This window comes from Nicotiana tabacum, chromosome 9 (assembly GCF_000715075.1).
Source record: "Nicotiana tabacum cultivar K326 chromosome 9, ASM71507v2, whole genome shotgun sequence".
NCBI classification, from domain to species: Eukaryota; Viridiplantae; Streptophyta; class Magnoliopsida; order Solanales; family Solanaceae; genus Nicotiana; species Nicotiana tabacum.
In genome coordinates this window covers 9213318-9226502 of record NC_134088.1, presented here as the reverse complement: position 1 = coordinate 9226502, position 13185 = coordinate 9213318, and the positions used below count along the sequence as shown (strand labels likewise).

General features: G+C 35.9%; 1 protein-coding gene across 1 annotated transcript; it reads right to left on the bottom strand.

Annotated features, from left to right (window-relative positions):
* Positions 1 to 3783: 3783 nt before the first annotated feature.
* Positions 3784 to 7251, bottom strand: LOC142163786 (uncharacterized). Its single transcript, XM_075220924.1, has 9 exons — positions 6403 to 7251; positions 6165 to 6219; positions 5914 to 6056; positions 5702 to 5856; positions 5572 to 5633; positions 5359 to 5482; positions 4923 to 5079; positions 4720 to 4871; positions 3784 to 4501 (listed from the first exon to the last, which is right to left on the bottom strand). Exons 1-9 carry the CDS (start codon positions 7249 to 7251, stop codon positions 3784 to 3786), a joined length of 2415 nt encoding a protein of 804 aa, XP_075077025.1.
* Between the last annotated feature and the right edge of the window lie 5934 nt (positions 7252 to 13185).

The following is a 13185-nucleotide window of genomic DNA, read 5'->3' as shown; positions in this document are numbered from 1 at the left end:
GTCCAATAATGTAATATCAGTAATATATTAAATCGTGGATTTTTATAAACATGATTGTAATTCGATGGATTTAGGCAAGTAAACAATTCTTTCTTTTTTTTATAAGAAATTTCCAAATTTCTTTTCATCATTTATACATATATTCTTAATCCGGGAAGAGGCAATATCAACTTCAATAGGTTTCAAGGCAAACAATACAAGCACGTGCAAATCATGTCGATGACGTACGACCCGATCCAACAGAAATGTAAAGTGTGCACTGCCGAAGGTCGAACGACGCGAACCATAGATGCATCTATTATCCCGCTCGCGAATCACACATGCGACACGGTCAATTTTAAATAAATAATCACCCTACTCGCGAAACATACATGTGATGCATGTACATATAGAATACATGCTCAAACAGTCAATTAAGAATTTATCAGGGAACATTTATCCAAATAAAAGCCAATCCTCTTTTAATGATTTTAAAAAAATAAAGTTTAATCCTTTTAGAAATTCATTTACCAATTCGGTAGGATTTAGGCAATTCAACTGCCAACAAGATTACAGATATTCCAAGTATAGCATGCTTTTGGGTCCTAAACTACCCGGACTTACATATATTAGTAGCTACGCACGGACTCTCGTCATCTCATGCGTACGTAGCCCCCATAAATAGGAGCACATAACCAATTATTTCACCTATAGGGATAATTCCCTCTTACAAGGTTAGAAAGGAGACTCACCTCGCTCCGAAGATCCATAACCGGCATTCCACGCTCTTCCGAAGACTCGAATCGATGCACAATGCTCCAAAACTAGCCAATAATTATGCAAATCCATTAATATATGTTCAATTACTCATTACAATCCAATTTATAACAATTCTTAACCCCGATCGAAAAGTTGACAAAATTGCCCTCGGGCCCACGTGCCCGGATTCCGAAATTTTTCAAAGATAAAGTTTACCCATAGCCTCACGAACTCAAATATATAATTTATTTTCAATTTCATACCCAAAAGCGTGGTCAAAAATCCAAAATATCCATTTTTTAGGTTTTTCCTCAAACGCCAAGTTTCTACCAAGTCCGTACATACGCCCAAGTCCGAAATCATCATACGAACCTACTAGAACCTTCAGATCCCGATTCCGAGGTCGTTTACTCTGAAATCCAATCTTAATCAATTCTTTCAACTTAAAGCTTCCGAAATGAGAATTCCCTTTCCAAATCAACTCTGAATTCCCCAGAATTCAATTCCGACCATGCGTACAAGTCATAATACCTGAAGTGAAGCTGCTCATGGCCCCAAACTGCTGAACGACGCGCTAGAGCTTAAAACGACCGGTCGGATCGTTACAACCTAATTCCAGAAATTAGGCAATTTAATTGGAATTAGAATACTCCCCTAAGGCCTAAACTATGCAATATTTTTCTGTTTAGTAAAAGATATATCTGGAAAATACAAAAGAAACCGATGCCTTTTCCTTTTTGTATTTTCAAATGAATAAACTTACAACATTATGCAATTTCTTTTTATCTGTAAATTTCTTACTCCCTGTATCCTTCTGCATACACCTCCAAACCCACTAAACACTATGGAAGAATTAACCCAAATAGCGGTTCATTTAATCTCTTAAATTAAAAATAGCTGGCGGATATATCAAATATGTATTTTGTATATATATATATAATGTATAACTGTATATAATCAATATATAATCTATGTATAGGAGTTAGAAATGTGAATAGTAAATCTGCCCGGCTATTCGTGTAACAACCTCATAATATTAACATTGTTAAATGTTAGAGAAATGACAGCAATATTGATTCTTGCTTGAAAATAGTAATATTAATATGACTATTATAGACGATTTATTTTTATTTATTTAAAATGTTTGATTCTAATGTGTATGGATTTCACTTTGTTTTGTTAATTTCACAAGACAATATCTAATAAGCTCACCTTTTTTTTTGAGATATTTTTTATTGACATTTATTAAAAGTAAATTAAATATATCCTTGTTTAGGTTTCATATTTAGTTTCGTGTTTTTAAGAACAATTAAGGACCTCTTTTTAAAAAAAAATTATTACAATTTGGTTAGGCTTCAAAGTATATATAAATGTAGGTTAGATTCATGAAAAAGAAATTATTAGTATTATGGAGAAAATTATCAAATTTTTTAGTTGGGACGGTCCTCTTATTAATTTACCTTATTGGACAATCTTCTTATCGTGAGATTGAATGAAATACTTCGATCTCCTTCCAGATCAAACGATGCTAACACCAAATATGTCACCTTTTTTCCCTATTACAAATTATTTTAAACCAAAACAAAAGAAATTATGGGTCCATTAATTAATATTTGTCTAAAATTTCTATGGGGTTTGTGGGATGTACTAGTAGAAATAACACCAAGTATCCACTCTAAAGGGTTGTTATTTAGGAATTAGTCAGTTCGTCCTGAATTTCAATTTTTTCGGATAAAATGTCCTGAATTACCTTGAAGTTAAAATTTCAGGAAAAAATAAGTACCGGCTAATCCCTAAATAGCGTCCCTGAGAATGGCTATCTGCGTACTTGTCCTAATGTACTAGGCCAAGGTGGTTGTTGTTGAATATGTGAATCGAAACTGAATGTCGAACTTCGAAATGAGAGAAGAAATTGGGGAAGAAGAAAGCTCATCTTTATTATCAAAGTAACTGCCTCTGTACAGTGTTAACTACCAGTTATATACTAATACAGCTAGATTAGCTAATGGCTAACTATAGTTAGTTAAACTATGATTAGACCAAACTCTAGTTAGTTGTCTTAAGTTACTTCACTGCACAATGCATTCATACTATCAACACCCCACCCCCACCCCCCTCAAGCTAGAGGAGGTGAAGATGTTCTTCATCCCTAGCTTGGATAACAAATAGCTATGCTGCATTCTGCTCGGGCCTTTGGTGAGAATGTCAGCTTGCTGATCAGCAGTATTGACATAAACAGTGTGGATCAACCCTGACTGGATCTTCTCACGCACAAAATGGCAATCGATGTCTATATGTTTGGTCCGTTCATGAAAGACAGGATTAGCTGCAATTTCGATTGCTGATTAACTATCACAATAGTTAGAAACTGGATTTTGTTGAGTAACACCTAACTCCTTAAACAAGCCAATGGGCTAAACAAATGATGATACTCCTATATTCTGCTTCAGCAAAACTTCTGGAAACTGTTGATTGTTTCTTGGACTTCCATGAAATAAGGGAATCACCAAACTTTACTAGATAACCTGTTATTGACCTCCTACTGTTGGGGCAAGCTGTCCAATCAGCATCACAGAAAGCTGCTAGTGAGCCAGACCAATCAGCTTTCATCAACAGCCCCAAGCCAGGACAATTCTTGATATATCTCACAATCATAAGAGCAACATCCATATGAGAAGATTTAGGACTGTGCATAAATTGACTTAGTGTTTGAACTGCAAATGAGATGTCTGGCCTAGTGACTATTAAGTACATCAGCCTTCCAAGTAATCTTTGGTATGGTCCTGGATCTTCTAATAGAGTATCATCATTTGTAGTGTTTTTGGGTGTATCAAACTCCAATGTGGTCAGCTTGGCATTCAATTCCAAAGGTGAACTCATAGGTTTAGAATCTGATAAGCCCAGATCAACAATTAACTCCAGGCTATACTTCCTTTGATGCATCAAGATTCCTTCTTTACTTCTGGCAAACTCAATTCCCAGTAAATACTTCAGCTCTACCAAATCTTTGATTTTGAAGTTATCCTAAAACTGTGATTTAATCTCCTATATCAACTCCAAGTCATCTCCAGTAATGATGAGATCATCTACATACACAAGAACTACCACAAGCTGCCCTAAAGATTTTTTGGTGAAAAAAGAATAGTCTAGGTGGCTTTGTTGAAAACCTGATGCAAGCAGTGATGTAGTGAGTTTGATATTCCATTGCCGAGATGCTTGCTTGAGTCCATAGAGTGACTTATTCAGTTTACATACCAGTGATCTATTGTTACATCCCACAAAACCTGGTGGAATACACATGAATACCTCTTCAGTTAAATCACCTTGAAGAAAAGCATTGTACACATCCATTTGATGGATGGTCCAATGCGTGGAAGCAGCTAAGGCAATCACACTCCTGACTGTCACCATTTTTAGTACTGGTGAAAAGGTTTTCTGGTAATCCAACCCCTCCTTCTGACTATATCTTTTGGCTACAAGTCGTGCTTTAAATCTCCCAACCCTTCCAGTTGCCTTGTACTTGATTTTGTATACCCATTTATACCCTTTAGCTCTCTTCCCAGGAGGCAGTGGTACTATCTCCCGAGTTTTGTTATCCTCAAGTGCCTTTATTTCTGCCTGCATTGCCTCAATCCACCTGTTATCCTTTGCAACTTCATAGTAGCTATTAGGTTCCTGTTCTGAAGAGAATTGAGATAAGTAACTTTGGTATTTGGGTGACAGTTGATCATAGCCTATGACAACAGCTATTGGATATATGCAACTGTTACTTTGTGTACTTTTGTCAGCTGTTACATAATCTTTGAGTCAAATGGGAGGTTTAAAAGTCCTTCTTGACTTTCAAGCAACCTCAACAGGTAGTGTACTCAATTCTGGAACTGCAGTTGGCACAGAAACTGGGGGATTTGATGTTGGAGGGATTCAAGTGGATATTGAATGGGTTGGAGAAGTCTCTAAATGTTCATGATCTGAGTTGAGTACTGGGGAACTCTCTGGAGTAGGAACAATGGGTGAATTTGTAGCAAGAGCTGATGTAGAATGTGGATAACACTCATGATCTCAGTATTATAATCATAGAGTGTTCTCATATTCAATTCATCTAGGAAGGATTGGCCAGTTCCCTCCTTTAGATTCTGGAAAGGAAAAACATCTTCAAAGAAGGTTACATCTATGCTGATTTATACATTGTGCTCAAGGTCAAGAAGTTTATATCCTTTCTGGAGTGCTGCATACCCCAATAGTACAAACTTCATAGCTCGAGGCCCAAACTTATCAGTTTTAGGCAACAATGAAGCAAAGCATAAGCACCCTATGATTCTTAAATGAGATAGAGAAGGTTGTCTGTGATACAACAGTTTAAAAGGTGACTTGTTACCAAGCAATGTGGATGGCCCTCTATTGATAATATACACAGCTGTCTCATTGTAATCTCTCCAAAATCTAGCTGGTAGGTGACCCTGGAATCTGATAGCCCTTGCAATCTCCAAAATGTGTATGTGTCTTCTTTCTACTACCCCATTCTGTTGAGGTGTGTAAGAGCATGAACTTTGGTGCAAGATCCCATGTAGCTGAAATAATTCCCTACATTGAGTATTGAAAAACTCACTCTCATTATCTCACCTGAACATTTTAACAGAATTGCCAAATTGAGTTTTAACCATAGCAAGAAAATTCTTAAGGATGAAAACTACATCAGATTTCAGTCTTAACAGAAAAGTCCAAGTCCATCTAGTGTAATGATCCACTAATGTAAGAAAAAACTTTATTCCATTATGAGTAGCAATCTTGTAAGGTCCCAAACATCCATATGAATTAGTTGAAAAGCTTCAATACTTCTAGTAGCATTTGCTGGAAAAGGCATTCTAGTTTGCCTTGCCAAAGGGAAAATCTCACATCTATGAACATTATTGAAATCTAAATTGTTTCTGAAACATTGTAGTTTTCTAATAACTAGTAGAGGTACATGCCTCGTTCTCTTATGCCATATATCTGGATCTCTTGCTTCAACACTGTAAAGGCTTTGTGAGAATGCATCCTTTTGTGTGACTCCACTGATATCATGGTGTACATCCCATCTTCTTCCCTACCAATCTCCTTCACCCTCCCAGACCAGAGGTCCTGAAAGACACAGAATATGGGAAAGAAGGAAGGAAAACAGTTCAGGTCTTTTGTCACCTTGGAGACAGACAAAAGATTGAACTTGAAGGCGGGAACGCATAAGACATTCTTAATAGTGTCACCTCCTGACAATTGGCAATCCTCTATGTGTGTAATTACGGCAGAATCTCCAGTTGGTAGTTGAACCTGTCCTGCATTTTCTGTTTGTGTTCCATTGTGCAGTAAATCTTTATTCCCTATAATATGGTTTGTAGCTCATGTATCTACAATCCACTTAGGAATAATAATGTTATTATAAAGAAAAGTACCTGCCACAGCTGCTATATTACCACTGGATTCAGCAATTGAGCTTTTGTTCAACAGCTACAAAATCTGAGAATATTGTTCATTTGTGAACATGTGTGTTGGAACTCCTTTGTGTACCTCTTGTGAGACATTGCTTTCTACTTGTGTTGTAACATTATCTCTTCACTTAGGTTTAAAATCAGATGGATAGCCCACTACTTTGTAGCAGTTCTCCTTCAAATGGCCAGATTTGTTACAGACCTCACACTTCATCAACTTGTAGCAGCTTGCTTTTGTGTGCCCCTTCTGGTGGGAAAATTCACATTCTATGCCAAAATTTCTCCTTGGCCTATTCCCTGATTGTGAAGTAAACATAGCAGTAGGTTCAACTTGTCCTATATGAGTGTTGAACTGGTTACTTGAAATTGTTCTTTTGCTTTCATCTTGGACTATCATAGTGTATGCTTGGTTAATAGAAGGAACATTAGGCATCATCAGAATCTGACTTCTGGCTTGCTCAAAACTATCATTCAACCCCATTAAGAACTGCAGCAATCTTTGAAACTCCAGTTGTTCAACATAATCCTTAACAGGAGGTGGTGGTAATATAGCATCATACTCTGCCCACAGATCTGTTAATTTCGTAAAGTAAATTGAAACAGATGATATCCCCAGTGTTGAAGTAAAAAATTCCTTGTGAAAGTAGTAAAGTCTCGAAGCATTTACTTTGTCAAATCGTTCCTTAAGTCGTGCCCAAACTGTTTGAGTGTTTTCTGAGAACAAAACACCAGTAAGGAGATGTGAATTAACGTTGCTCATCAGCCACGAAGTAACAATAGCGTTGCAACGATCCCACTGATGAGCTAATCCAGATCCAAAATCACCTTTTGAGGTGGTACCGTCTACCAAACATAATTTGTTCTTTCCTAAGAGAGCTACTTTCATAGCTCGACTCCATAACGCGTAGTTTTCTATACCAGTTAACAACAAACCAATTGATAATGAACCTGGTCCATCGGATAGGTATAGATAGAGTGGGTGATTGTGATCGAGAATAGGTTGGATCGGTGTCGCATTGGTGCTATCGCCCGAATTGTCGTCAGTTGCCATGTATATTGTAGAAATTCACTCGCAACTCAATCGAATCAAAAAAGTAGGGTTTCGATCATGAAAACCTCGATTCTTTGACAGAGATTGAAGAAACAAAAATGAACAGAATGAAGAAGATATGAGATGATTCTCTCGATTTACAAAGAAATCCCTAGAATCAATCAGTAATCTACTCTGATACCATGTTGAATTTGTGAATCGAAGCTGAATGTTGAACTAAGAAATGAGAGAAGAAATTGGGGAAGAAGAAAGCTCATCTTTATTATCAAAGTAATTGCCTCTGTGTTAACTACTAGTTATATACTAATAAAGCTAGACTAACTAATTGCTAACTATAGTTAGTTAAACTATGATTAGACTAAACTCTAATTAGTTGTCTTAAGTTACTTCACTACTCAATGCGTTCATACTCTCAGCAGTTGTGCAACATACTTAAACAACGCTCGAAAATTCCAATAACAAAGATATCAGTAGGGTTTAAAAAAGCTAAATTCATATTGTATGATTGATGAGTCGCGAATTAAATATCAAACTGATAAAAATATATACTTCATATTAGCCAAAAGGCAAGAACGGTAAATTTTCATGTCTAACACGATGTTTTAGGCTACGCCATGCGAAACTTCACTGAAAGGAATTATTAAACAAAATAAAATGAAGAGAGGTAAAATAAGGGTAGATAACATCTAGGAAGCCAAAAAAAAAAAAAAAAGTAACGAAGAAGCAATTTTTTTCTCTTTTCAAGTTATGATTACAAAAAAGAATCACGTTTGCTCTTCAAAAGTTTAGATTATACCGAGTTCCTAATGAATTTCTTACTTAAGAAAACTCAGCTAATCACCGATAAGAACGGTGGTGGCATGGTTAGTAATTTTTCATCCTTTATTAGAGGTCTCGAGTTTGAGCCTTGGATATGGAGTTGCTTTTGTTAGAGAACGCTTATCCTCCCTCCCCCCCCCCCAACCAAATATGGGACTTCCCGGCGTGAATCCAGATTTAGTCGGGCCCTAATATAAACACCGAATTAGAAACCAAAAAAAATGGTTAATCTTAAATAACTAGCACACAAAAAATTTCACTAGCTCGATCTGAAAGCTTATTTTTCATGTTTTTTATTTCAATTTCATAGTTATAACTTATTTTTAGTCTGCTATGCGTTTTTAATCACAAAGAAAACTATCATATATTTCAAAAAATTATAATTAATATTCAAGAAATGTATTATTTCCTTGTATTCATTATTTATCCTTTTAATTAATAAAAAGGCTTCATAATTTCCTTGTATTGACATTAAGAATGCAATAAATCTCCTTTTTTATTTTGATTTTATAATTTCAATTTCCTCAGTTCTTAGTAGAGCTTTGCCTAATAATTTAGGACTTCGAATTAAACTACTCAACTATTATATTAGTAAATAAATTTTTTTTACAACAAAATTCAATGTAGAGTATTATAAATGTATGGCTAACATCTTGTTAATTTGAAGTAACACTAACCAATATAAGAAAATATTACTAATAGATATTATGATATGGAGCTGTAAGCTTTATGCCTTGTTAGATACTATAGCTATAAACTATAATAACGAAAACAACAAAGGTGACACTGATTTTTCATACATGAAATTCAATTTTATAACTCAATTGATTGAAAATCCCTCCCTAACGCCTGCAACTAATTCAACTTTCGCTTCTAGGAGATCAAACGGAGCTCGATTAGTTTCTGCTAGACGAGACATAAAGAACATAACCAACACAGGGAACAAAAGAGTACAAGATCATATATGCTTTTGCGCCATGACAATCTCACTCGAATTACGGGAACCTACACATATTAGTACATAGTATACCAGAGTCCCCGGCCAGAACCACACGTGAAAGTTTCCCTGCATGTGGCTCGTCCATGCTTTCCGAGGTGCTGCATGTGACTCAGTATGGGAGAACGGGGCGGATGTCACGACCCAAAAATCCCTCCGAAGGAGCCGTGATGACAGCTAGTCTCTAAACTACGTAAGGCTAACATTAACTGAAATAATATTGATATTTACTAACTTTAAATTAAATTACTCTGAACAAATTACAATTCCCAAAATCGGTGGTACAAGTCATAAGCCTTTCTAAGAGTAGTTATACAAAATAAATACATCATTGTTCCGAAACAAAAGGAACATATGAAAATAAGTACAATTGAAGGTGAATATGAAATAGGAAGGTGACTCCGAAGCCTGCGAACACAGCCGCAACGACCCGCACAGCTACATTCGATCGAATACCTAGATCTGTACACAAAAATGTACAGAAGTGTAGTATGAGCACACCACAACAGTGCCCAGTAAGTATCAAGACTAACCTCGGTGGAGCAGTGACGAGGAACAGTCCAAACACCTAATGGTCAAATAAATTGAACAAGATATGATAATAAACTATCAACATAAAGATAACAAAGCAATATCAACAACAGGGGGAGAACAAACTACAATCAGTAGGAACAATAAAGGGAAATACAGATGGAAACGAAGGATAACCAAGTAAATTACCACCAACCTAGCTGAAACACAGACAAGTAAAAATGTACTCAAATATGGAAGGCGACGTCTGCTCAATAAATCATATCATTTCTGATGCACAATTCCAGTCATCTCAAACTCGTTGTCTCATATTATAACCTCAATTACCAAACTTTTAGAACACCTGACACCTTGTGCCTACGTATTTCTGTCTCACTTTGCACAACAACGTTCTCATATTACTCAGTACATAGGGTCCATAACCAATACAATTAAGATGTTCAAGGAGTCTCATTTACATAACATAAAGTAGAGTACAGCTTCCAAACCAATTAGAAACTCAGCAAGAAAAGATGAAATTATTTTTAGAAATTATTTAAATAAGAAAGTACCATTTTCAATTAAAATACAACACCGAATGAATTACTACCTTTAACATGGGATTTAATAAATTACAACTTAGTAGAAATTCCTTTTTTAGTAAAATACAACCTCAGACGGTTTAAGGAAATTTAATTGAGAAACTAATTGAATTAAAAACGTAAAGATTATTGAAATTTGAAGTATTGAAATATATATAGATAAATACGGGGAGGTATTGAAAATACTATGGGTTCCAACACAAGGGATCACAGCAGTAAAGAAATCTAAACAGATAAAACACTTGAATTGATAACAACAAATAAACACAGCAAATAGAAAGTACACGGCATCACCCTATGTGCTTTAACTCGCAATCCTTACCATTCAATCAATCAAAGAAATGTGCACGGTATTACCCTTCGTGCTTTATCACTCTTCCTCACCATATTAATAATATAAATATGCACGACATCACCCTTCGTGTTTTATCTCTCTTCCTCACCATATGCATCAATATAAATGTAAATGTGCACGACATCACCCTTCGTGCTTTATCACTCTTCCTCACCATATGAATAATATAAATGTGCACGGCATCACCCTTCGTGCTTTATCTATCCTCCTCATCATATGCATCAATATAAATATAAATGTGTATGGTATCACCCTTCGTGCTTTATTAATCTTCATCACCATATGCATCAATATAATATAAATGTGCACGGCATCACCCTTCGTGCTTTATCACTCTTTCCTCACCCAAACAGTAGAAACAATAATTTTCCGGCAAGGGAATCAACGATAGAAACAAATACATTTCGGTAAGGGAATCAACAATAGTAGCAAATACACCCCGGCAAGGGGATCAGCTATAACCAATCTCGTTCCAATAATTACCTTCACAAAATAAATCCCAACTTGAGTCAATACTCAACAATGGTCAAATACCAAGAAAATACCATAAGTCTTGTCCAACATGAATAATCATCAATTTAAGCATAAATAATACATAATAAGAATCACAATAGTCACAATGTAACACCCACGGAAAAACCAAGAAGCGCAATAATCTTAACAAAACAACATGATATAATAAGCACGTGATAACTACACCGGCAACCACAACAATTTGGACACATAGCATATATACACGGGGTCATAGAGGAATTCACAATTAAGTGATAACAAAACAATAAGGAGAACAATCACTTCAATTAAGGCAAATAAGGGGCAAGTAACAAATAAGAGTTAGAGGAAAGTTAACAACATCATATGAAGCATATAGAGGTAAGTTAAGCAATTAGGAAACTCAATTATAATGGAATACTTCCCACATAATGAACATAAGGACCTAAGAACCCTAAAGTCAATTTTCCACAAATAAGTCTGAACACACACTCGTTACCTCGCGTGCACGGACTACAATTATCATGGAAGACTCAAATCCTAAGGCGAAATCCCCCACAAAAGGTTAGGCAAGATACTTACCTCAATCCGGTCAATTCAATACTCAATTAAGCTTTTCCTTTACCAATTTGTCAACGCTTGGCTCAATCAAGATAAAAACAACTTGAATACATCAAACTATGCAAGAGAAAACAATTCCAATAAACAAAATTATGGTTCTTATACAATTTGCAAAAAGTCAATAAAAGTCAACTCTCTGGGCCCGCGCCTCGGAACCTGACAAAATTAAAAACCGAACACCCATTCCGCCAAGATTTCACCCATACAAAATTATCTAATTCTGATACCATTAGGTTTTTCAAATCATCATTTTACATTTTTGAAAGATTTCACAATTTTCCTTTAGATTCTCATGAATTTGATGTTAAATCTAAGATATAATCACAAAATATAGTTGGAAATTGATTAGAGACACTTACCCAATGATTTGGAGAAGTTTGGGTCTTTGGAAAGTTGCCTATGGAGGTTTAGGATTTAAGAAAATTGAAAAATGGGTGAAAATACCGTCAAAAATCTCACTTAACAGGCCTCAGATATCGCATTTGCGACCCATGGTTCACAATTGCGAACTTTCGCTAATTGCAAACAAGGAAGGACTGGCAGAAGTCACATTTACGATAAAAAGTTCACATTTCCGAACTGGGCATCGCAATTGCGATGAAAAAGTTCGCATTTGCGACCACACTAGAAACCAGCAATTTTTCCCGACACAAAAATGAGCATAACTTCCTCATGCGATGTCCAAATTTGATGATTCTTTTTCCTATGGCTCCGTAATTTAAATACGGATCTAATGGTTCAATAAAAACTGAATTTGGATCTTATTTGATCAATGTGGTATCATTTTTGCTTGAAGAAACGACGATGAAGCATCCAAAAACAAGCGCAACATAGCCTAAACCTATCCGAAACTCACCCAAGCCCTCGGGGCTCCAAACCAAACATGCACGGAAGTATAAAAAGATCATATGGACTTGCTCGTGCGATCAAAACATCAAAATAACACAAAAACTATGAATTTAACCTCAAAACTCATGATTTTCTAACTTTTCAACTGGACGTCCAAATCACGTCAAATCAATTTCGATTCTCACCAAATTTCACAGATAGGACTTAAATATCATAAAAACTTGTACCGGGCTCCAAAACCAAAATACGGACCCAATACCAACGAGTTCAAACATTAATTCATTTCTTTATTTCCTTTAAAAACCAGCACAATAATGTTCTTCAAAAATTGTGTTCTAAGGCTAGGGACCTCGGAATTCAATTCTGGGCATACGCCCAAGTTCCATATTTTATCGCGGACCTCCCGGGATCGTCAAAACACAGATCCAGGTCCGTTTACCAAAAATGTTGACCAAAGTCAACTAAAAATTAAATTTTAACTCTAGAAATTATTATATTTTTCATATTTTCACATAAAAGCTTTCTGGTTTCACGCCCGGATTGCGCATGCAAGTCGATACACATAATATGAAGGTGCTCGAGACCTCAAACTACTGAAACGGATGCAATTGCTCAAAACAAACAGTCGGGTCGTTACATCCTCCTCTACTTAAACATATGTTCATCCTTGAACGTGCCCGGAGTCGTTC

Bases quoted from the DNA above. Each gene is read 5' to 3' on its own strand.
- LOC142163786 (XM_075220924.1), bottom strand. From the start codon at position 7,251: ATGGCAACTGACGACAATTCGGGCGATAGCACCAATGCGACACCGATC. The intron at 5,857-5,913 runs GTGACAAAAGAC...TGTGTCTTTCAG, and splicing joins ATCTTTTGTCTGTCTCCAAG to GACCTCTGGTCTGGGAGGGT. The intron at 5,634-5,701 runs GTACCTCTACTA...TAATGTTCATAG, and splicing joins GGCATAAGAGAACGAGGCAT to ATGTGAGATTTTCCCTTTGG.